The sequence below is a fragment of the Schistocerca piceifrons genome, chromosome 3, assembly GCF_021461385.2.
Source record: "Schistocerca piceifrons isolate TAMUIC-IGC-003096 chromosome 3, iqSchPice1.1, whole genome shotgun sequence".
NCBI lineage: Eukaryota > Metazoa > Arthropoda > Insecta > Orthoptera > Acrididae > Schistocerca > Schistocerca piceifrons.
In genome coordinates, this window is record NC_060140.1 from 519,987,008 (window position 1) to 520,012,049 (window position 25,042).

At 40.8% G+C, this 25,042-nt stretch overlaps 1 protein-coding gene across 2 annotated transcripts in view; it reads right to left on the minus strand.

Moving 5' to 3' along the window:
• Positions 1-25,042, minus strand: part of LOC124788138 — a 181,993-nt gene that overhangs the window by 118,481 nt on the left and 38,470 nt on the right. The window contains exon 2 of one of the 2 annotated variants that reach the window (XM_047255280.1): positions 7,860-7,927. The exons of the other annotated variant lie outside the window; for it this stretch is intronic. Coding sequence (XP_047111236.1) covers positions 7,860-7,927 — 68 coding nt within the window. The remainder of the gene's footprint in view (positions 1-7,859; positions 7,928-25,042) is intronic. 2 annotated transcript variants of the gene reach the window in all.

Sequence of the window (25,042 nt, forward strand, 5' to 3'; positions counted from 1 at the left end):
TGTATGTATATTTGATTTGTACTTGTATCTATGTTAGTATTTCAATGTTTCTATTGATTGAATGAGAGTGATTCTTGAGAACACGCAAGAAGGAACCTATGTTAAATCATAGAACACTTATGATGGCATCATGCCACGACCAAGTTTGTTAACTATCAAGCAACCGTGAGTAGCTTTGACGACTTAGTATGAAATGTATGTACTTCTATATGCCATATGTTATGTTTGTTTTGCTCCCTACAAGGAGAGATCCTTAAATACTTCATTCACTAAGTACGTGAATCCAATAATATTACGACTGCGCGTGAGTCTTAACGATCTTTCAGAATCATTACTCCTCACGCGAGAAGCGATGTAATATTATTGGGATTTCCGTAGTATGAAAGTTGTGAGTACCCTTGGAAAGGCATTCATCTATTTGTATATTAAATGATCAACTTAGGAGATGAGACCTATTCTTTGAAAGACATTTGTTTTATATAATTTACGTAATTGTAAAGATGCGCATCTAGCGCGGACGCTAATACATCGATTATGCAGTCAAAGAAACATTTTAACAGAAGCTGAACTGAACGTTCCGCTTAGATCTAAATAAAAGATGACAGTAAAATCTTTTGTAGATCTTCAGATTTTATCGTACTTCTGCTTGTAATGTGAAAGCGTAAAGAAGGTCGACTTTAAGCCATAAAAGTGAGCGATCTTGCCAGCGTGCAGACAACATTATTAATTAATAAAATTCGAGTAATTTATGTTCGATACTGTAAACCGATGAGTTATTGTTATGAAGGTGTTGAACGGTGCAAGAATTGTCTTGAAGGAAGGAGAAAAGTAATGATTGTAATTTGTGACAAAAACGTGAACCAAGGAGACAGCACAGGACAGGCTGAAATCTGATCGCACCATACAGTTAGAAAAGTACTTATGTAAGTTATACTGTTTATAAATAAGCCATAATTGCTTGTGATAATTGTTTGAATATATTTAGTATTTACCAGATTTCTTATTCTATTCTTTTCCTTTATATTTTTTTACCTCCATGTCATATTATTTTTGTAAATATCAAACAGCCTTTACTACAGCAGAGAATTCTGCGGCATCCTGGTCGTAGACAGAAGGCCGGTCCTTGTCTTCTATACAACTCATAGCTGCCCCATTTATTAATGATTTCATTTGAAAATGCAATTTTTTTTATTGTTCATTGTTAAAGGTCCCTCAGGCGATTATAGATTTCATACTGATTACGTAAAGAAATCCGGGTTGTTCTTTTCCAAATAATAGAAGTCTTTCCGTAATCAAAAATTAGCCTCCTTCTGACAACGATCAGGAGCCGACCAGAAGACGGACGTCTTCTACCGCTTTCGTGTTTCCTGTGGCAAAGCTGTGCCAAACTGGGAACACGACATTCTAGTACGACACACAAAATATATATATATATATATATAGTGAAAATCTGATGATTATTGAAATATATTTAACTCATTTGTTTTTTCTTTTATCATACTCGAACCTCCACCCTGCCTTTCAATGAACTCTCGCTTGACGGCACTGAAGTCACAGATGGCGGGGTTTTGGGTCAAAGAAACACACTCTGCAGGACGTCTGGCTCGCAACTGTCCTTGAAGTAACAGGTTTGTAACACTTCGTTGCGTCATGTGGTGCCAATTGCTGCTCAAATTGCTGCTGAAGATGCAGCATGATGTACCAGAGCTAAGCCGAACACGATAGTCTGCCCTCACGGTAGTGCCACATGGCCGTCCGGAGTCCGGTCTTCTTGCGACCGTAGATTCTCGAGACCAACGCTGCCAGCAATCGTGTACACTGGCTACATTCCTGCCAAGCCTTTCTGCAGTATTGCTGAAGGACCGTCCAGCTTCCCGTAGTCGTATTACACGACATCCTTCAAACTGAGGGAGATGTTGATTACGACTTCTTTGTCGCCTTAAAGGTATTCTTGGCTTTACCACGTCCAGTCTCAAAAATAGCTAACGCTCACGACCATTGCAGCGTGTATTTAAAGCAAACCTCACTTGCACCTTCTTGGTGGCGCGAAATTTGGATAGACATCGTCCTTCAGATGTAGGAGGAACACGTTTGCGATTGGATTGGATTGATTTGGGGGAAGAGACCAGACAGCGAGGTCATCGGTCTCGTCGGATTAGGGAAGGATGGGGAAGGAAGTCGGCCGTGCCCAGTGAAAGGAACCATCCCGGCATTTGCCTGAAGCGATTTATTGAAATCACGTAAAACCTAAATCAGGACGGCCGGACGCGGGATTGAACCGTCGTCGTCCCGAATGCACGTCTGCGAACTTAAGTTTATGTTGCGCGTCTCTTTCCTGTTGCTGCTATTTTTTTCTGTCGGTGTTTGTACAGGATAGTTATAAACAGCCTGAAAAGGATGTAAGGCTGTTGCAGGGCAGATTGTGCTGATGAGTAACGGTTAAGAAAAAAATTCTATCAATTGTGCCGTTACCGATTTAATTAGCATTTACATTAAACAATCGAGTCGTTGTGCGTGCAAATTGAAGCACTCGCACGCTCTAAAAAGCGGTAATGCAAAGACGTCTGTGGGTCCTTGACTCACCACTTGTCCAAACGCTCATTACCAGTTACATTGTGCCTCAGAAGTGATAAATTGAAGCTAGGCGCACAAAATCTACATCTGATCGGTTTGAAAAAACCAAACGGAGAAGGTCTAGCGACACTGTCTCTCACAGCCCGCCTCAATTTGCTCACACAACGACGTGATTGGCCAACTTCAATGCTAATTAAATCGCAAACGGCGCAACGTTTTTCTCAACACTCGTTTCTCAATACAACGTCCCCTGCAACGCCCTTACATACTTTTCAGGCTGCTTCCGCATACCCTGTATATTCGTATGGGCGTGTTATGTCACTCAAAAAATGACAGCCACTTCGACATCTAGTAAACTAGTTTTATTACTGTTATACTTCAGTACTTGGGAAGTCCGTACTTCTTGAAGACAGCACGTTTGAGAATCACCCGAAGAATATTTGGGTCGTCATTTTCTCGCAGTTTCTGAAGGAAAGGATAATGTCTGCAGTCATCTGGAAGTTTGAATAAAGCAAAAAACGCTGCAATCTGGAGCTGACTGCTGCGACCGAGTGGTGGCTCTTTCAGTGCGGAAGACGTCCGCTGTGAGAGTATGGGCGCCCCCTGGAGTAGGAAACGAGCCCACGAGCCCACTCGGCCCGCCAAATTCACTGCAAGTGTTTTCGGGATGATGGGTGGACGCAAAAAAGGCAAGGGCGCACGCAGAGAACGTCGCGCTCGGCGCCTGAAGCCAGGAAAGTCAGTGGTGTATGATCGTAAAGCAGTGTCTGAGGACACAGGAATTGGTGACGATCTTGGATCTGTAATATATATATATTCGCAGCTGCACAATGTTTCTGACATTTGCTGCATTACGTATGAAGATTATACCTATAGGTGACACGATAATTTGTACAGCTGCAAGATGAGTCACCAATGTCTGTCACTTCAAACATCGTTAAAAATAAATATTACAACGCTCCACCGGCAAAATATCGATCGTAATATTAACGCTGAAAACGTCCCCATAGCGGGAATTCAAGTACGTGTGATACGTGATGGGATCGTAGATACAATGAACGTGGAAGTTTGGGTCGGTCCTGGATACACGCTCGGATAGACGAAGTGGCTAAAACGATTGCTCGGGACATGTGGGAAATCAGAATGTGAGTTCCGGTCTGGCACAAATTTTCAAGTGTCACCAGTAGGTAACATCTTCAAACCTCATTCAGCTAATGTCAGAAAAATTATGCAGTTGCGAACAAATTTAGTACGGCTGCAAGATCGTTACCAATGTGTCTCTTCGGACATTGTTAAAAACAAGCTTTTGGAAAAGTATTTGTCACTGGGAGATTCATTTGGGGAAAGTTAAGGAAATATAATTGATCCACGAAAGCAGTGGCTTTCAAAACACTCGTTCGACCGAATCTTGAATATCTCTGTTCAGTCTGGGACTTACCAACAGAAGAGACGGAGAACCACGAGGAGCGACGGGTTTCGTTAAGGGATCGTTTAGTCGGCGCCAGAGCGTTACAGAAATGCTCTTTTAACTCCAGTGGCAGATGCTGCAAAACGGGCTGAAATTTCGAGAGCGTGGGCACCGCGAAGAGCAGGACGACGCTCCGCGAAATCATGAGAAAATGAGAGAAATCATATTTGTTACCGGAGCTTTTCCCGACATTTTCTTCTCTCGTGCCATTTCTAAATGGAACGGGAAAGGGGAGGAAGATACCAGAAGTACCCTCCGTATGTGGTGATCCAGCTTGGGAGCTGATTATCTACGAATTTTCAGTCCCACAGTACATGGTACAGATTCAGTAATAGATTAACTATTTTACTAAAAATGGTTCAAATGGCTCTGAGCACTATGGGACTTAACAGCGGAGGTCATCAGTCCCCTAAACCTAACTAACCTAAGAACATTACACACATCCATGCCCGAGGCAATATTCGAACCTGCCACCGTAGCGTCGCGCGGTTCCGAACTGAAGCGCCTAGAACCGCTCGGCCCCTCCGGCCGGCCTATTTCACTAAATTAAGTATATTGTGCAAATGCTTCGTAATATGTATGTTTTATGTTTGTTTCATGTACTACACGAAACCTTGACGACAGCGGAGGGCTCATATGACAGTATTTCGCTGACGAGCACATGCCGTAACAGCTTGTGGCCGAGCCGACAGTCATACAACGGGGTAAGATGCTACTAAGTACCACAAGACGCCGATGTTTATTTCTATAGTAAAAAGGTTTCGATATATGTTATTCCGTGAAAGAGATGTATCAGTTTTTCTTGAAACCATTCACGTACATTTTTAGCTACGCTTGATTATACTCTTGTGTTAGTTAACACAACGATTCATTGACGTCGCACTTAACGTGTATTTGTCCTCGGAGTCGTTCGCGACAGCATACATGAACAAAACGTTCTCGGTTTTCCAGCCGCGTCAATTCGAATAAAATCCTCGAGCTTTCGATGGCCATCTCCGCCATCGTCGTCAGGAGTTCACTAACTGCCGCAGCATCGAAAGAAAGCAAAGACAGATGCGCGACGCGAGAGCGGCAGTTTCAAACGTGGCGCCTGCCCCTGGCGCCACCTGACGTCACCGGTGCTGCCACGGGCAATAGTTCCGCTAGCTGCCCGGGTCGACTTACGCGCGCGCGCCACATTGGGTCGACCTGATTGGCTGTTGATGGTGTCATCATGCCTATATAACCGAGATACCGTAGCAGCTCCGGTAGTCAGTGAACTCCTGACTACGATGGCGGGGATGGTCATAGAAAGCTCGAGGATTTTATTCGAACTGACGCGGCTGGAAAACCGAGAATGTTTTATTCACTTACGTGTATTACTGATACACAATAAATATTTCTGAAGTCTTCAGTTTTATTCAGTGCTTACAAATGGACTTACATTTGAATATCTTTTTCCTCGAGGAGTGATATTTAATTAATGAGAAACCTTAACTCATTGAAGTTAAAGCTATAGTGCAACAGTAAAAAATTTTTACAGCTGCATCTCTGTAATTGAAATATTAAGACAAACTGAAATTACAACAAATTATTTGATAATTTCTGAAAGGAAAGATAGCTATTCGCATTTAGCTCGGTTGAGGTATACTCGGACTGCAGGGCTGAGTCTGTTAATTAGTTTGTCCTGAAAAAGTCCATTTTAAGGCTTTTAGATTTTGATTTGTCTGCATTTTTGTAGGCAGGAAATCCAATATTTGGTCTGGCTGCCGATTCGTTCTAGCTCATTTAGCATTACCCGGGGAGCACGTGTAGTATTATTGGTTTCCCCAGCTGAGCAACATCTCTGCACTCGCAATCCGTAAAAACGAGGCTTTGCTTAGGGAATATCGCAAGCTACAGGAGAATCTGGAGTTACCCGTAGACGAACACACAACAAGTCTACGACGAAGTACGCTCCGTTCAAGAAAACCACTATTACGGCAAGAAGAACAGCTAGATGCTAGTAATATCGGGGTGAGAGACCTGTAGGATCAGAACTGTCAACTTATTGAAAATTCTGAAGAGCGTGGATGATACCGAAAGTATAATTATGATACTGCTGGCACAGAACTCGACAGAAGACTATGGGTCAAACTGAACAGAGCTCGCCCTGGGCATGAACGATGAGCAGACTCTCCTTACAAACGGAGTGCTACAGAGTCTCCGGTTTGTGACTGTGGGGCCCGGAACCAGACAATCAAGCACTTTAGTGATGAATGCACCTTGCTTTCCTGTTAGGGGAGTTGCAGCGACGTCATGAGAGCTAATGATACAGCTCTTATATGGATCAGGAACTTAGATACATTTAGTTAATTTTATATGTAGTTTTGTCTTTCTGTATTTTTGTTATATAAATATACTAATGTTATATACAAGGTGACAATTATTGAAATATATGAAAAAAACGTAAATTAGGTACAAACTACTAGCGTTCACACACTTTATTCAACATGTAAACGTCACTACAGATATTCGGGTTTTTGTTATGACATATTCGATACGCCTGCCATCATTGGCGATGATGTGGCGCAGACGAATAGCGAAATTCTACATGATCCGCTGAAGTATCACAATATAGATGCTTTCGATTACCTCGTGAATGGATCTTTTCAGCTCAGCAAAGGTTTTCGAGTTATTGCTGTAAACCTTTTCTTTAATATAGCCCCACAAAAAGGAGTCGCATGTATTAAGATCTGGAAAATATGGCGACCAATCGAGGCTCATGCCAGTGGTTCTGGGTACCCCAGAATCAGAATGCGGTCCCTAAAGTGCTCCTCCAGGACATCAAACACTCTCCATCTTGCATGAACCACATCTTGTCGAAATCAGGGTCACTTTGGATAATGGGGATGAAATAATCTTCCAAAACCTTCACGTACCATTCGGTAGGTACCATGCCATCAAGGAATATCGCACCGATTATTCCGTGACTGGACACCCGTTGAGGGTGAAGAGACTTCTCGATCGCAAAATGCAGATTCTCAGTCTCCCAAATGCGTCAATTTTGCTTACTGACGAACCCATCCAAACGCTAAGCCAAACCATACAGTGCATGCTAATTCCCATCATGGTCCGCTGCCAACCGTGCAGTTTGAACGTCCTAACGCATTTGAGTCATATGAATAAATAAAAAAATGAAAGGAAAGAGGCGTTAAATCTTCTGTCAGTCAAAAGCACGCTAATTAATAATCCCAAAAGAGATCTTAGAGAGCACTAACTTGAAATAGCAGTTTTAACTTAATCGCCTATTTCGCGTCTCAGTGATTATTGCACCTTGCGAGTCAGGAATTAACAGAATCAGCTACCCTATTTAGAAGCAAAATTGTAATTTTGAACTTCATTAACTAAAAAGGAAGACAAGGTATTTTGTGCCCATTATTCTATCGCAAGAGAGATAAGAGAATCTGCATACATGTAAACTCTTCGGATTACAGTTAAGTGTGATCCTCTGTATAGTAACAATTTCGATATCGAAACGACGTGACGTATAACATTCCATTTAGCGTAAATTCGTTACGCTTCTCTCACGACCAGAAGGGTCGTACCACTGTACGCGACACACAAGGTCGCTTGCGGAATAGGGATGTAGATGCACACATCCAGTTTAGTAATTCTGCGTATTAGTAATACATCGCTGAGGCAAGTATATGGTTTGTAGAGATAGTTGCGTCGAAAAGTAAGAATTACAAAAAAAAAGTCATCATTTTTCTACAGCATAAATTTATGTGAAACTCCAAGCGAAAAAATGATGGTCGCTCAAACTAATAGTCAGTTACTAAAATTGAATGATTCTTACCTCTCCTGCCTCAGACACTTCGCCCATGCTTTTTATGACCATATTCACAGTGACAATCAGAGGAGCGCCTGAAAGAAAGATAATAAAAAGTTTTAAAATCTGACACAAACACAGGAGTTCCCGCTTACGTACACTTGCTTGAAATTATGCATTGAGTCACATCCAATTATAAAAATTTCTCGGTGGACTCCTTTCGCTGCACAACAAAGAATAAGCGTAAATTAAATTTATGATGTCACGAGAGGCGCGCACATAGCGAAAGTAATGGGCTGTGTTCGGATTTTATGATGCCACAGGGTGTTGTAGCTGCATCTCTAGCATGTTTTTACGCAGACTAGTAACAAAACTAATAAAAATGTTGCAGTAGTTGGCGAAAAACTATTCAGGGACATTCACCGCTGGAATGATACTACTAACTGAGAAAACAAGTAATCGAGAGCACTGTCGTGAAGTGATTTTAAAAACAGGTCAACGATTATTGCTTTTACGCGAAGTTCTCGTAAATTTTAAGAACACCGACGAAGACCGACAGCTACATGGTGCGATGAGACAGCCCTAAGGCTGCTTTGTTCCAAACAGCACAACCAAGAAACTTATGCCTAACTGATCTTGATTTTGTAAACACGAAGTAAACTGTGTGATTTAATGTTTACCGCTCCCACGTTTGTACAGTTGCGAATGTATAACGTAGTAATGTATAATGCTGTGCTGGAAAACATCCGGCTCCACGCCCGAAATCTCTAACACAAACTTGTAGTTTAATAGTAAAGTGCTTCACTAGAACGTGGCACACAAGAGAGGAATGGTAACCCGTGCAATTACTGGATTAAATCCCGTAAGAGAACGCATGAACACAACAACTGGTCGATGGAAGCTACATCCAGAGAGTGAGTCCTGTACAGTATACGCGAGAATGAAATGCAACAACGCCATTTTGAAGATTACATTGGAGAGATCTGAAAGAGGCTACTATTACATGAATGTCACACGAAATGTTCTGGGTTTCACCATGGTCGAAAAATGTTTCTGCAGTTGAGTACACCCTAAGAAGAAAGGGAGTGGAGGAGAGACTTGGTGTGAAAAGTATCGCAAGTTCAATTACAGAATACGATTTTCTGTTCTAAGAAACATATCGTTTCTGATAAAAAAAAATGGGGATTCTATGTTGATCTTACACTTCGGGAAGGAAAGGACACTTAGAGTTTAACATCCCATCGACAACTAGGTCATCAGACACGGACCACAAAGAAGGATGGTGAAGGAAATAGGCCGTGTTCTCTCAAAGGAACCATTCCGGCAGTTGCGTGGACGGATTTAGGGAAGTCACAGAAGACCTAAATCTGTATGGCCGACGGCGTTTCGAAACGTCGTCCTCCCTAATGTGAAGCCAGTGTGCTAGCCACTGTGTCACCTCGTTCCGTAGCTTCTGAAAGGCATAGAAACAATAATTAGTGGTGTTGTGTAAACATTTCGTTGTAATTCCCAAGTTGCTTCATAATAATAACAACATTACATTGAAGAGCCAAAGAAACTGTTACACCTGCCTAATATCTTGTAGGGGCCCCGCGAGCACGCAAAAGTGCCGCAACAGGACGTGGCATGGACTCGGCTCATGTCTCAAGTAGTGCTGGAGGGACTGACACCATAGATCCTGCAGGACTGTCCATAAATCCGTAAGAATACGAGGGGATGGAGATCTATTCTGAACAGCACGTTGCAAAGCGTACCAGATAAGCTCAAAAATGTTAATGTTTGATGGTCATTGGCAGTGTTCAAACTCAGTAGAGTGTTCCCGGAGCCACTCTGTAGCCATTCTGAACGTGTGGGCCGGCCGCGGTGGCGGAGCGGTTCTAGGCGCTTCTTCGAGGGTACCGGGCGCGGTTGGGCCACCCTCTCCCCAAGGGGCGTGGCGGGTTCAGCGGCGTTTGCGGCGCACGAGACGGAGGGTCAATGTGGAGGCTGGCCGTGTGGCATCGCCCGCTCTGCCTGTGAGTGGACATGTGGCCGCTACTTCAGCAAGGTCCGAGCAGGCGCACAGGGAGAGGGGTTTATTAGTTATTGGGAGCTCCAACGTTAGGCAGGTGATGGAGCCCCTTAGGGAAATAGCGGAAAGGTCGGGGAAGAAGGCCAGTGTTCACTCTGTCTGCTTGCCGGGGGGTCTCATCCGAGATGTGGAGGAGATAGGTGCACCCGACTGCAAATTGTTGCTCATGTCGGCACCAATGACTCCTGCCATCTAGGTTCAGAGGTCATCCTCAGTTCGTACATGCGGTTGGCGGAGTTGGTGTAGGCGGAAAGCCTCGCTCGCACGTGATTTCCCTAAATCGCTCCAGGAAAATGCCGGGATGGCTCCTTTCAAAGGGCACGGTCGACTTCCTTCCCCGTCCTTCCCTAATCCGAAGAGACCGATGAACTCGCTGTCTGGTCTCCTTCCCCAAACAACCCAACCCCAACCCTCGCTCGCGGGGTGGAATCTGAGCTATTTGCAGTATCGTTCCCAGAACCGATCGCGGTCCTCTGGTTTGGAGCTGAGTAGAAGGCTTAAACCAGAGACTCAGACGATTCTGCGGAGATCTGGGATGCAAATTTCTCGACCTCCGCTATCGGGTGGAGAAATGTAGGGTCCCCCTGAATAGGTCAGGCGTGCACTACACGCAGAAAGCGGCTACAAGGGTAGCGGAGTACTTGTGGAGGGTACATGTGGGTTTTTTAGGTTAGAGAATTCCCTCCCTAGGCCCGACATGACGCCTCCTGAGACGCGGCAAGGTAGGAGTAGGCAAAATGCAACAGGCAATAACAACAATACTAATTTGCTAATAGTAAACTGCAGGAGCGTCTATAGAAATGTCCCAGAACTGCTCTCATTAATAAACGGTCAGAATGCCCACATAGTACTAGGGACAGAAAGATGGCTGAAACCAGACGTAAACAGTAATGAAATCCTAAACTCAGATTGGAATGTATACCGCAGAGACAGGCTGGACAGTGAAGGGGGAGGCGTGTTTATATCAATATGAAGTGCAATAGTATCGAAGGAAATAGACGGAGATCCGAAACGTGAAATGATTTGGGTGAAGGTCACGGGTAAAGCAGGCTCATACATGGTAATTGGATGTCTCTATAGGCCCCCTGGCTCAGCAGCTGTTGTGGCTAAGCATCTGAAGGATAATTTGGAAAATATTTCGAGTAGATTTCCCCACCATGTTATAGTTCTGGATGGAGATTTTAATTTGCCGGATGTAGACTGGGACACTCAGACGTTCATAACGGGTGGCAGGGACAAAGAATCCAGTGAATTTTTTTAAGTGCTTTATCTGAAAACTACCTTGAGCATTTAAACAGAGAACCGACACGTGGCGATAACATATTAGACCTTCTGGTGAAAAACAGACCCGAACTATTTGAAACAGTTAACACAGAACAGGGAATTAGCGATCATAAAGCGGTTACTGCATCGATGATTTCAGCCGTAAATAGAAATATTAAAAAAGGTAGGAAGATTTCTCTGTTTAGCAAAAGTAACAAAAAACAGATTTCAGAGTACCTGACGGCTCAACACAAAAATTTTGTCTCAATTACAAATTGTGTTGAGGATCAGTGGACAAAGTTCAGAACCATCGTACAATATGCGTTAGATGAGTATGTGCCAAGCAAGATCGTAAGAGATGGAAAAGAGCCACCGTGGTACAACAACCGAGTTAGAAAACTGCTGCGGAAGCAAAGGGAACTTCACAGCAAACATAAACGTAGCCAAAGCCTTGCAGACAAACAAAAATTACGCGAAGTGAAATGTAGTGTGAGGAGGAATATGCGAGAGGCGTTCAATGAACTCGACAGTAAAGTTCTATGTACTGACTTGGCAGAAAATCCTAAGAAATTTTGGTCTTATGTCAAAGCGGTATGTGGATCAAAACAATATCTCCAGACACTCTGTGACCAAAATGGTACTGAAACAGAGGATGACAGACTAAAGGCCGAAATACTAAATGTCTTTTTCCAAAGCTGTTTCACAGAGGAAGACTGCACTGTAGCTCCTTCTCTAGATTGTCGCACAGATGACAAAATGGTAGATATCGAAATAGACGACAGAGGGATAGAGAAACAATTAAAATCGCTCAAAAGAGGAAAGGCCGCTGGACCTGATGGGATACCAGTTCGATTTTACACAGAGTACGCGAAGGAAGTTGCCCCCCTTCTTGCAGCGGTGTACCGTAGCTCTCTAGAAGAGCGTAGCGTTCCAAAGGATTGGAAAAGGGCACAAGTCATCCCCGTTTTCAAGAATGGACATCGAACAGATGTGCAGAACTATAGACCTATATCTCTAACGTCGATCAGTTGTAGAATTTTGGAACACGTAATTTGTTCGAGTATAATAACTTTTCTGGAGTCTGGATATCTACTCTGTAGGAATCAGCACGGGTTTCGAAAAAGACGGTCGTATGAAACCCAGCTCACTCTATTCGTCCACAAGACTCAGAGGGCCATAGACACGGGTTCACAGGTAGATGCCGTGTTTCTTGACTTCCGCAAGGCGTTCGATACAGTTCCCCACAGTCGTTTAATGAACAAAGTAAGAGCATATGGACTATCAGGCCATTGGATTGAAGAGTTCCTAGATAACAGAACGCAGCATGTCATTCACAATGGAGAGAAGTCTTCCGAAGTAAGGTGGTTTCAGGTGTGCCGCAGGGGAGTATCATAGGACCGTTGCTATTCACAATATACATAAATGACCTTGTGGATGACATCGGAAGTTCACTGAGGTTTTTTGCGGATGATGCTGTGGTATATCGAGAGGTTGTAACAATGGAAAATTGTACTGAAATGCAGGAGGATCTGCAGCGAATTGACGCATGGTGCAGGGAATGGCAATTGGATCTCAATGTAGACAAGTGTAATGTGCTGCGAATACATAGAAAGAAAGATCCTTTATCATTTAGCTACAATATAGCAGGTCAGCAACTGGAAGCAGTTAATTCCATAAATTATCTGGGAGTACGCATTAGGAGTGATTTAAAATGGAATGATCATATAAAGTTGATCGTCGGTAAAGCAGACGCCAGACTGAGATTCATTGGAAGAATCCTAATGAAATGCAATCCGAAAACAAAGGAAGTAGGTTACAGTACGCTTGTTCGGCCACTGCTTGAATACTGCTCAGCAGTGTGGGGTCCGTACCAGATAGGGTTGATAGAAGAGATAGAGAAGATCCAACGGAGAGCGCTTCGTTACAGGATCATTTAGTAATCGCGAAAGCGTTACGGAGATGATAGATAAACTCCAGTGCAAGACTCTGCAGAAGAGACGCTCAGTAGCTCGGTAAGGGCTTTTGTTGAAGTTTCGAGAACATACCTTCACCGAAAAGTCAAGCAGTATATTGCTCCCTGCTATGTATATCTCGCGAAGAGATCATGAGGATAAAATCAGAGAGATTAGAGCCCACACAGAGGCAACCCGACAATACTTCTTTCCACGAACAATACGAGACTGGAATAGAAGGGAGAACCGATAGAGGTACTCAAGGTACCCTCCGCCACACACCGTCAGGTGGCTTGCGGAGTATGGATGTGATGTAGATGTAGATGTCCGGAACCGCGCGAGTGCTACGGTCGCAGGTTCGAATCCTGCCTCGGGCATGGATGTGTGTGATGTCCTTAGGTTAGTTAGGTTTACGTACTTCTAAGTTCTAGGGGACTGATGACCTCAGATGTTAAGTCCCATAGTGCTCAGAGTCATTTGAACCATTTGAACGTCTGGGGTGTTTCATTGCCCTCCTGGAATTGCCCAAGTCCGTCGGAATGCACAAAGGACATGAATGGATCCAGGTGATCACACAGGATGCCTACGTATGTGTCGCCAGTCAGAGTCGTATCTAGACGAATCAGGGGTTCCATACCACTCCAATTGCACACGCCCCACACCATTACAGAGCCTCCACCAGCTCGAACAGTTCCCTGGTGAAATGCAGAGTTCATGGATTCATGAGGTTGTCTCCATACCCATGCACGTCCATCTGCTCGATACAATTTGAAACGAGACTCCTCCGACTAGGCAACATGTTTCCAGTCATCAGCCGTCCATTGTCGGTGTTAACGAACCCAGGTGACACGTAAAGCTTTGTGTCGTGTAGTTCCAGTCGTTAAAACTCCAATGTCGTGGTTGGCGGGTCCTGGAGAGGCGTAAAGTTTTGTGTCGAGCTGTCATCAAGGGTATACGAGTGGGCTTTCGGCTTCGAAAGCCCGTATCGATGATGTATCGTTAAATGATCCGCGCGCTGACGCTTGTTGATGGCCCGACATTAAAATCTGCTGCAATTTGCGGAAGCGTTGCACTTCTGTCACGTTGAACGATTCTCTTCAGTCGTTGGTCCCGTTCTTGCAGGATCTTTTTCCAGCCGCAGCTTGTCGGAGATTTGATGTTTTACCGAATTCCTAATGTTCACAGTACACTCTTGAAATGGTGGTACGGGAAAATGCCCACTTCATCTCTACCTCGGAGGTGCTGTGTTCGGCCGCTCGTTCGCTGACTGTAACACCACGTTCAAACTCACTTAAATTTTGATAATCTGCCATTGTAGCAGCAGTAGCCGACCTAACAACTGCGCCAGACACCTGTTGTATTATATAAGCGTCGCCGACAGCACCGCCGTATTCTGCCTGTTTAAATATCTCTGTATTCGAATACGCATGCCTATACCAGTTTCTTTAGCGCTTATGTGTTTAATAATAGTAATTTTTTTTAGATGGAGGGCCTCTCTCGTGTCACTCATTATCACCGCTTATGCGGCGACTGAGGAACCTACGAGATATCTCTGACAATGTACAAGTAAGTTCAAGATTGTCCGTGTATGGTGAAGAGAAAATCACCAGAAGAGACGACACTGTTCACAAGGTACTAGTTCAAAAACTAAAAATCTTAGTTCTATGGTGGAGTCTACTATTCATCGAACAGTAATAGCCTTACAAAGAATGTGGGAAGGTACAACGACAATTTGACAAGAGAAATGATTGCAAAAAATCTGAAAAAACGAAGATAATCCTTAGACAATTTCATCAGTTTGCATCGCATATGCCACAGTTTCTAACAACTGGAACACAATTATATATGCGCCTGAAGATTTCTTTAAGTATTTCACAGCTACCATACACAGCCCAGTGTCCTCAACTTGGAAAACAAAAGGCGAAAACTGAATCTTCTGGAAGCCCAGGAGACCATTAAACATCAGGCAGACAGTACTCATCTAGTATTAAATTATCAAATTGCCCTTTTCTAATCTTCATTATTTTATTACATGTTACAGACTATTGTGTAACTGCGTTTATTAGTATGAGTTTAAAGCATAGTATTAATTATCTCATTTTCTATACATATTGCTCCAAAAAAATGCGAAAAGATCGTAAAGTCGGGTTGTTGTAGTTTTGTTTACGTTTAGGCGCACAAAATGTAGAGAAGCTCCTTTAATTTTTATTTTCTATCCCACAATTTAAGTAGCTGGTATGCCTTCATTATTTCATTTATTTTTGCAAAAGGCAGTGTAAATTTTAAATTATTTGGATCAGCAGCTTTGCACTCGTAAATTGTTGACATACAGTTGCATGTAAGTCAAAGTTTTGTAAATGTGCTTTCTTGTTTATTGATAATTTACTGGACCTATTCTCACTAAATTATTATTCAACCATGAGTGGAAAGTGCCTGACTTGTTATAGAATTATTAGTTCTGGACTATTGTGTGATGGATGCTGTAGTTTTTTTCCATTGAGGTGAGTGTTGTGGTTTGGGAACTGGAGAAGTCAATGAGACTCTTCAGTGGTTTTTGTAGTGTATGCAGATATGATTAGGAAAGATTTAGATATGTTAAGGAGGAAGATGGGTAGTGAGACGTGGAAAGTATGACAGGTAACAGAAGGAAGCAGGAGGTACAGGCCAGCTTGCATCTGAAGTACGATTTTTTAAATACAATGCTGGCCTGTACCAGGAAACAGGGGACGTAGCATAGCCATGTAAAGATTTGGTGAAGGAAGACTCGATGGTTATAGTATGTGACCAGGCAATAGTATTGACAGATCCTAGGTACAAAATAGAGTGTGACCTGATAAAGACTGCATCGACATTGAGACATACAAATGTCGAGTTTGTATCTGTTCTGAGGCGTCATGACCGACTTCATTTGAACTCTTCTGTCAGGGTCAGGGTAGTTAACGTAGAGTTGGAAAGGCTGCTTTTGTCGTGTGAAGTGTCACGTATTACTGTGATCCTGTGGATCCCGTCAGTAAATGGAATTATACAAGGCATTCCTTCACTTGAACAGGAAAATGACGGTTAAACTGGTTAGCTAACAGCAGAAAACTCGGGAGAGGGTGAGGGGGGAGGGTGGAAGAGGCACTGTCATGAGTGATAAAATACCGTTATCAGAGCAGCACATTTTCCAAAATAGAGATGATAGGAAGAAACAAAGTTTTAACAAAGGCTAGGATTGACAAAACATTCCGTTTCATAAAGAAATTCGACAACATAATTCTAGCTTGTGGCTTCTGCATTCATGAATGACACTCAGCAGACCCAGTTGACATAATCTACCTCTCTGAACGTAAGTAACGACTGGCACAGATGTGTTAAGTGTTAGCGGGGCATAGGTCAGCGTCTTATTTCTTTAGAACAGAAATGGGAAAAGGAGGAGTTACATATTTAACAGTAATTGCCATAAACTTAGGAACAAAGATATCCATCAAATTAGCTTAGAGTAGCTATGGAAGCATGTGCAACAGAATGTCATAATAAATCCTTTATAATAGTAAGTGAACATCAGGTACTTTCAAGTAATTTTAATGTATTCATAAATCACTTAGAAGCACTACTGATATATTTAAGAGTAAAAGAAAAAAATAAATTGTGATTGCTGCTTACTCTGGTGTAAATTTCCTTAAAATCTCTTCTAGTATGAATTTATTGCCGTTAGTAAAATTAGCATTATATTTAATACCTACCATAAATATCCCAAATGGGATAGTGAATTGTTCAAAAAATAGCCATTGGTAATATATTTGTAGAAAAGTCTAATGAACAAAATTGCATTACAAAAACAGTAGTCAATGGAGTCTCAGATCATGCAATTCTTTTTGTTAAATGTTAACAGTGGTCAGGATACAAAATCTACTAAATTTGAGTTAAATAGTGTATTCAGTAAGCCAGGAATTGATTAGTTTAGGCAACTGCTCAAAGACATAAACTGGAGTGATAATACAGTGCTACCTGCATCACCGAAAAGTACAACACTTTTATTAATAGGGTCCTTATCTTATTTGGAAGCTTTTTCCCCAAAAAAATTGTACAGATTAGAGCGAAGTCTAGAAAGAAGACGCAGATTACTCAAGGAATAAATGTATTTTACAAACAAAAAAATCTAACTACCAGTCAGAAACAGCTCTGATATTAATCCTATGGCTCATTACAAGATGTACTGCAAAATAATGAGGATAGTAACACAGGCATCGGAGAAATTGCATTATGAGAAAAATATAGTCACATGGTGACAAAATAATGACAATATGGGACATAGTCAAGGGGAATGGTAGAGCCAGAAATGAAGAGGAGCGGGTAACATAAAAAGTACATTACAAATTGGTAATTGATGTGTACAGAGTTGCAAAATTTTTTAGCAAGCATTTCATAATTGTTACTGAAAAGATGGGGTTTTCATGTCCAGTGGATGCCGCCGTGGAATACCTCAGACTACCTGCTACTAGTAACTTGAGTAATATGAATATGATCTTCACTACACCATCATAAAATGTTAAAATGAAAAAAATTCTATGGTTATGAGAAAATAGAAACGACGTTTAATTAATAATGTTGTTCTGAGTTAAGTACCATATTAATACTCTTGTGTAACCAGTCATTCATCAATGAAATATCTCCCAAATGGTGGAGATATTCTGAAGTTAAGCCTTTGTATAAGAAAGGAGAGAACGAAACAGCGTTAAATTTCAGTACAATTATACTGTTGTCAGCATTCTCGAAAATTTTAGAAAAGGTAATATATAACCAGCTGCTTAACCGTTGGGCTACAAATAATATATTGTCAAAGTAATGTCTCGGATTTCTAAAGCGTTCCAATATCCAGAAAGCTATTTACACATAGAGCGATCAAGTTCTTAATTAATCATGCAATAAATTACAGGCTACTGATATATTTTGTAGTCTGTCAAAGACACTTGACTGTGTAAATCACAACATCTTGTTAAGCAAATTATAATATTACGAAGTAAGAAGAAATGTTGCAAAATGGTTCAAATCGTATCTCTCTGGTAGGAAACAAAAGTGTGTCAATAGGAAAGCTATCAAATAATATCTATCTGGGAAATAATTACATGTGTTGTCTCAAAAGGTAGCATCTTAGGGACCTTACCTCTTCTTGTGTATATAAATAGCCGTTCATCTGTAATAACACCAGACACCAAATTTTTTTTCGTTTACAAATGACACAACATTGCAATATTTAGCAAATAAAGTATAGTTTTAGAAAGGTCACTTAATGATTTTTTCACGATTATTAAAAGTGGATGCAGACAAATTTCAGTCATTAAATTTTGAAGAAAACCCACTATATGCAATTCAGAACTTGTAGGACGTGTTACCCCACTATGTGCCTAAAATATGACCAGCAGCGGCAGTGTTAAATGCTAGGGATTACTACACGATAATCAATTAAGCTTGGAGGAGTATATCAAGGAACTGGTGAAGTGACTAAACAAATCTTTATCTGAAATGAGATGTTGCCAGGAATTTGATATAAAAATAAAAATACTCCGTTTACTTTCGTTCCATTTTCTCATACGGGATAAATGTTAAGGGTACCTCATCACGAAGTCAACAAAAGTTTTTAATATCCAGAAAGTGATATGTGAATTGTTTATGGATCGAACTCAAGAACTTTGTGGAGTCGGCTGTGCATCAAATTGGGAACATTAACTACTGCTTGCCAATATATTTCCTCCTTAATGAAGTTTAGCATAAATTACATCTCTTTTACAAACCAATAGTTCAGTTCACGGAGTCAATAGTAGAAATGAATATAATTTTCATTAATATTTAAAATCAATTACTTTGGTACAGAATAGTGTCCATTATTCAGGAACACACATTTTCAATAACTCGCCAGTAGTCATAAAAACTGTTTTACGTACCAATAAGGTTGAGTTTAACAACAGCCAAATGGGTTTTTTGGTGGCCATTTATTTCGACTCCATTGAAGAATTTTTTGGTAGAACTGACTGATTTTTATACATTATTAGTGGCAACAAGAAATGTGTTCCTTTAACTCTGACTTCTGTAAACTTTCAGCACACTGATGTGAACAGTATAAATAAGTCCTGTTAACGGATTTTTTCTTTTTGATGACGTGTGACTACAACAGGCTAGGAATGATCGTATGCTCGTCAGTGAATTGTTCATTTACATGTTTCATTACATGTTTGTTATTACAGTCGACTCTCGATAATCTGAAACTCAAGAGACCAGGAAGAAAGTTCGAATTACCGATAGTACGAAGTACATACATATTACTTACTCAGGATCGGGCAAATAAAAGTGGCTCAGAGAACAAAATTCCAGGGCACAAAGAAACACGGTAAATAAAGGAAATGCAGTACTAACTTGCCTACATCAGATGTTGAAAGTGACCACCATTCAACTCTTGGCATTTTTGGGCTCTGGTCAGCAAGTTGCTGAAGGCGGATCGACGCTGACCTGCTGAAATTGCTGTAGTCTCATCCGAAATGTTCTGCTGCAGTTCTTGAAGACTCTGAGGGTTGCTGCGATACACCACAAACTCGAGGATTCCCCACAAAATGTAACCGCACACTGACAGATCAGGTGAGCTGGGTGGCCAGCTAGGGCAGTGACCAGACTGACCTCGGCCAACAACTCTTTCAGGGATGAAGACTGTGTAAATGTGCTCCAAGGTTCGGCCGACAGTATGGGCAGTTGCTCCGTCCTGTTGGAAGGAACTGTAGGTCTTTTCCTTCTCCGTTAATGCTGCCACAGATTCACGTTGAATCACATCCACTCGTCCGGGCCACTTTTATTTGCCACAACCTGTATAGTAATTCATTTATTTTAATTGTATGAAAAGTAATACACGGATATACACATATGGTACAAACATACTGTATATATAAAAACATACTAATGTAAATGTTACGTCATATTGAAAAGTAGTCGGTGATTTTCTTTTGAGATAATGACATCCATCTGGTACTGTGCAGATGTTTAGCGAATTTTCAATGGTGATGAGAGTTGAGAAGAAATAATTGCTTCCATTCTGGGGGCATATGAGTATAGGGTATGAAGCCAGGACTTTGCCTCGCTCAATATGAGAGGATATGGCGGTTCTTCTTCGTTATCTCCGTCTTCCTCATCCTGACAGGCCAACAGTTCAGCATCGGTTCGAAGACCATGGGCATAGACACCGACGGCATCGTCAACATGAACGAAATCCCCAAAGGTTAATTCACCACAGTAGGGTAGAACCTTCCAGCCTCAGACTGGAAGGATTGAGTTCATTTAATCTCGTGACTCTGATGACTGTTCCGCGTTTTCCTTTTTCATTATAAACCCGCCATTTCTGAAGCAGTTGTAATGAGTGGTAGTGCTGGCATATTTCCAGGCTTTATCAGTCATGGTTGCAGCATTCAAAACTGTTATATTCGCTTCCTCAACTTTTTCAGTGCTATTCACCACTAGTGAAAGAATTCCTCTGCGGTAGAGAGTTTTAAAATTTCGTATAATTCCCTGGTTCAATTATTACAATCTTGATCTCGTCCCGGGTGAGAGGAAAAATCCATTTTTCGTGATCGAGCGGTGGTGGCTTGTTATGTACAGTGCAACTGTCAAAAGCCGTAAAATTTTGTGTTTCTCGTTTTTCATATCCCTGTTAACTGAGGTCGGTCATTCGTTAAACAACTCAGTCGTCATCCATGTTTTCTTGTTTGAGCGGTAAGTTGTGGGAAGCGATTTTATTCCATTGAAATAGCGTTGTGTTACAGATTTCCATGAGTGGTTTCAACTTCTTAGATATGTCCATGTTACAGGCTAGAAGGATAGTTACTCTGTCCTTGTTCAATCGTCCTCCAATGTTAGTGTACTAAAAACCAGACATTTATAGGGGAAAAGTCCTGGTTTTATCTACGTTGAATATGTTGCGTGGTCCGTAGCCATTCGAAAGCTGTTTTAATTCATCAGTATAATCAATACAAAGGGAACTGTCCACGCTCGTACTTTCTTCGCATACTTTTTTAACGTGAAGAAGTGACTCTTTTTAACATTGAGAGGCACCGCTCACTTTCCACGAATGCTTCAATCCCGAGAGACTGAGCAACAGACTTCGCTCTTCCGTTCAACACGAAATCAACCAAGGGAATGTTTTGTCCTTTACACTGATTTATCCACTAGAGTAACAACTCCTGCAGATGGGGAATTTCGCCATATCGTGACCTTTTTCTTCCTGTATCTAAGACAGTTTCGGTGACACGGTCTTTATTTTTTGCAATCGTCACCAACGTAGATGGTAAAATAGCGAACTGTTTTGGGAAGTCTAGTTTCGACATTCCACTCTTCACAACTTCAATAACAAGCTTTTCTTTATTAACTGAAAGATACTGTTGCCATCTAACACTCATGGCGCTTCACAGTTTCAAGTAACACGGATTTACTGCAACACGGTACGAAAACAAACTGCAAACTGAATGGGCATGAGGTCACAGAAGCAGGAGGACTTCAGTCAGAATCACAGAAGTAGAGGACTTCAAATAATAGAGAGTGACTTCAGCTCACAGAGTGTTGGCGAAATACCCTCACCACCGGGAAAAATTTCAAATTATAGAATGTTTCAAATTATCGAGTGTCCGATTATCGAGAGTCGACTGTACTTTCTAAATGAAAGAAGTTTAAAGTGTTCTGAATTATTCTATGTCCATCAGGATCATTTTTGTCGGTATCTGCAGGAGGCACATTAGTAAATCTCGTTTCCTTTGTAAATATATGTTATGTACGCTTGTTTTGAGACATGTTCTGCGTCTTGAGGATCTCCTCACCATGAATGTATGGAGGATTTGTAACTGTTGTATATAATCTGTTATAAGCATAAAGAATTGCACTCAACAAATAAAGTACATATGGTAGAGTAACCCAATATCACTAATAACAATAGAAATTAAATTGACAATCAAGTTAAGATACAAAAACAAGAGTCTTGAAGGATAACTTTAACTAATAAATATTGAATATTATGTAGAAACAGAATAAGACGTTTTACTGTTAATATTGTTACATAGTTGGAAATAAAAATGTATTGAGGATGTCCTCACCGTGGTCATATCTAAGCACTATGCATCGAGCTCTTTCCACAGTCTATTCCATTTCATTTATCCATTTTGCTTTGTACTAGATTGTTTTATTATGATTGTCAGTGTGTCCCAAATTATTATATATTTAGCTGCGTATCATATACACATATCCGCTGCAGTAAACTGTAATTATCCATATAACTGATTTGCAGTTCACCTCGTGTTTTTATTTCTAACTGTGTAACAATACTGATTTAATATTTCTTACGTTGTATCTACATAACATTCCATATTTATTAGTTAAAGTTAGCCTTCAGCACTCTTTCTTTTGTATCTGAACTTGATTGACAATTTAATTGCTATTGTTACTAGTGATATTGGGTTATTCTACCAGAAGTACTTTCTTTGTTAAGTGCAATTCTTTATACTTAGAAATATGCCATTATGTAGTACTTATAGCAGTTACAAATTTATACTTATATGTAGTACGATTTCTGTTTCCCATACTGTTCGGGTCATCCTCACGCACACACACACACACACACACACACACACACGAACACACACACAATATTTTTCAGTGTTTAGATTTATCGTTCACTAGTATGTTTCCATCACATTTATTTGTTGTTTAGCTTTAAAAGTTCAATAATATTACAACTGCAGTATCAAAAATCCCATTTACCCGTCTTTCCACCTGTCTCTTCATGTGCAATATCGTTTTCGAAATTGTTCAACATTTCATCTTTGATGACAACAGTCAGTTACGGTCTGACGACGGCCTTACAAAACAAACAACAGCTAAGTAAAGTAATATGTGTACCGTAGAAGATCCAAAAACAATAATAACGATAAGCCCCTCGAAGTGAAACAACCAATCGCAATGTAGCCCCTAAGCCTGAATAATCTGAATTATTTGCGCGATACTTGAAAGTATACATCCCAAAAATTATGTAAAGTGTGTGACTTGCGGTATATTCATATTTCCATATCTAAAAGACATCTGATTACAAACACACACACACACACACACACACACACACACACACTTAACGAACAGATATAACTTCCTCATGAATTATGTAAAATGGCACTATGTTGTAAAGAATATTTTTAATTACTTTTATATTGTTCACTGCAAAAAGATTTACATTCTTTGCGGCTTCCAATATATTCACCATATTCATCCTCGCTGTCCTTTACAATAAATCTTTCTTTATCTAACAGATACAATCACATGTCAACACCGCATTACCGAATACGTCCATCATCTACCACACTTCAACTAAGAACGTATCGGGCTGCACAGAGGCAAAGCCTGTTCCACAGCAAGACCAAAGATTGTTTGACAGTAACACAACTTTCTCTCTCTCTCTCTCTCTCTCTCTCTCTCTCTCTCTGTCTGACGCGCATGTCGATAACTTACAATAATCAAAATGGCATGCCCATCTTACAACATCTGTAAATTCCGCTGGAAACTGTACAGCATTCAACATAAGATATGAGAACGTGTATGAAATCTCTCCATAAACAGCTAACAAATTGCACTTATGCAATTTAATTAATGATGTAGAAATATGTAGTTGCCAAAGATGACTTTTTGTATAACTTCAAAATACGAAATAAATTAAGTGTCACTTTAAGATCTTGTTACTTGTCACCGTCAAGAGATGGTAGAGTTTATAGTTCGCTTGTTGCACTATACATGGCGTAAGGCACATCGGTTCGTCAGGTTAATAATTTTCCGCATCTTGATTGTTCTGTTACGCTTGTCAAGTGTCACCACGTTTTCCCATGTCTAAATGTCTGGTAAAATAAGCAGCAATAGAAAAAATGTGATGTTAACATCAGGTCTCACAATGTTATTTTCGACACATACACATATCCGTCAAATTCATGCCTAAAAATGATTGCAAGCTCTTGAAGTAAGTTCCTCAATGCTATTTCCAAATCTAAGCACATGTGGCTGAAAAAATAACATGCTTAACTGAATGAGGTCATGCAGCAACACTAATCTGACCTACCTTGTAACTGCAGAAAATATATGTTGGAAGAATGTAAGTGAGTCTGATTTTCAGGTCTACATTTGGTACAAGGCGAAATGGAGCTTCCGCATTTAAATTGTTATGTGACGTTTTCAAATGTTACAATGGTGTCCCCACATCGCATATACTCAAAGGGTGCTGACGTTTCACTCTGATGCTTTGTTGCTGGTGGTTCATACACAGTACTGTCATCGCCTGACGTTTTTGCAAATTTTTCAGTAATATTTATCTTAGGAAGAGCCAGAGAGAAGAGGATGTATCATGTCGTAATCTAGAATAAGATATTCAAATATATTCATTGACACTGATTAACAGTTATAACCTTTTGTTACAAATAATAAGGCCTAGTTGAGGTTATTTATAATAACACTTTCGGGTCAAGCACACGGTCCAATCCCACCCGTGTGTTTTTACCCGTTACGTCCTGCATGACGTCATGAGTTTATGTTGCGAAGAAAGTAAGCGGCCTTTTATTGAACGTTCTTTGTGATTGTCTTAGTAAGAGGTGTAATCTATGTTGTTTGTAAACTACGTTGTTTATCGAAAATATGTTGTGATGTACGAGTGCGTGGTTAGTGTGGAGCCTGCGAGCACAGATTAAAATGTTGATAGAAAAACAACAGCGATTATATTTATTTTTTCTCTCAAATATTTGTCTATATCTTCCTGTATTTGGCACGATTTCCGAGGGTAAGGCTAGGCATGAATTTAAGAGTACAACTTAAAATGTTGCAAGTCATACGTTTCGTGATTACAATTATAATATTGTTTTATAATCATTTTTCTGTGTTTGTAA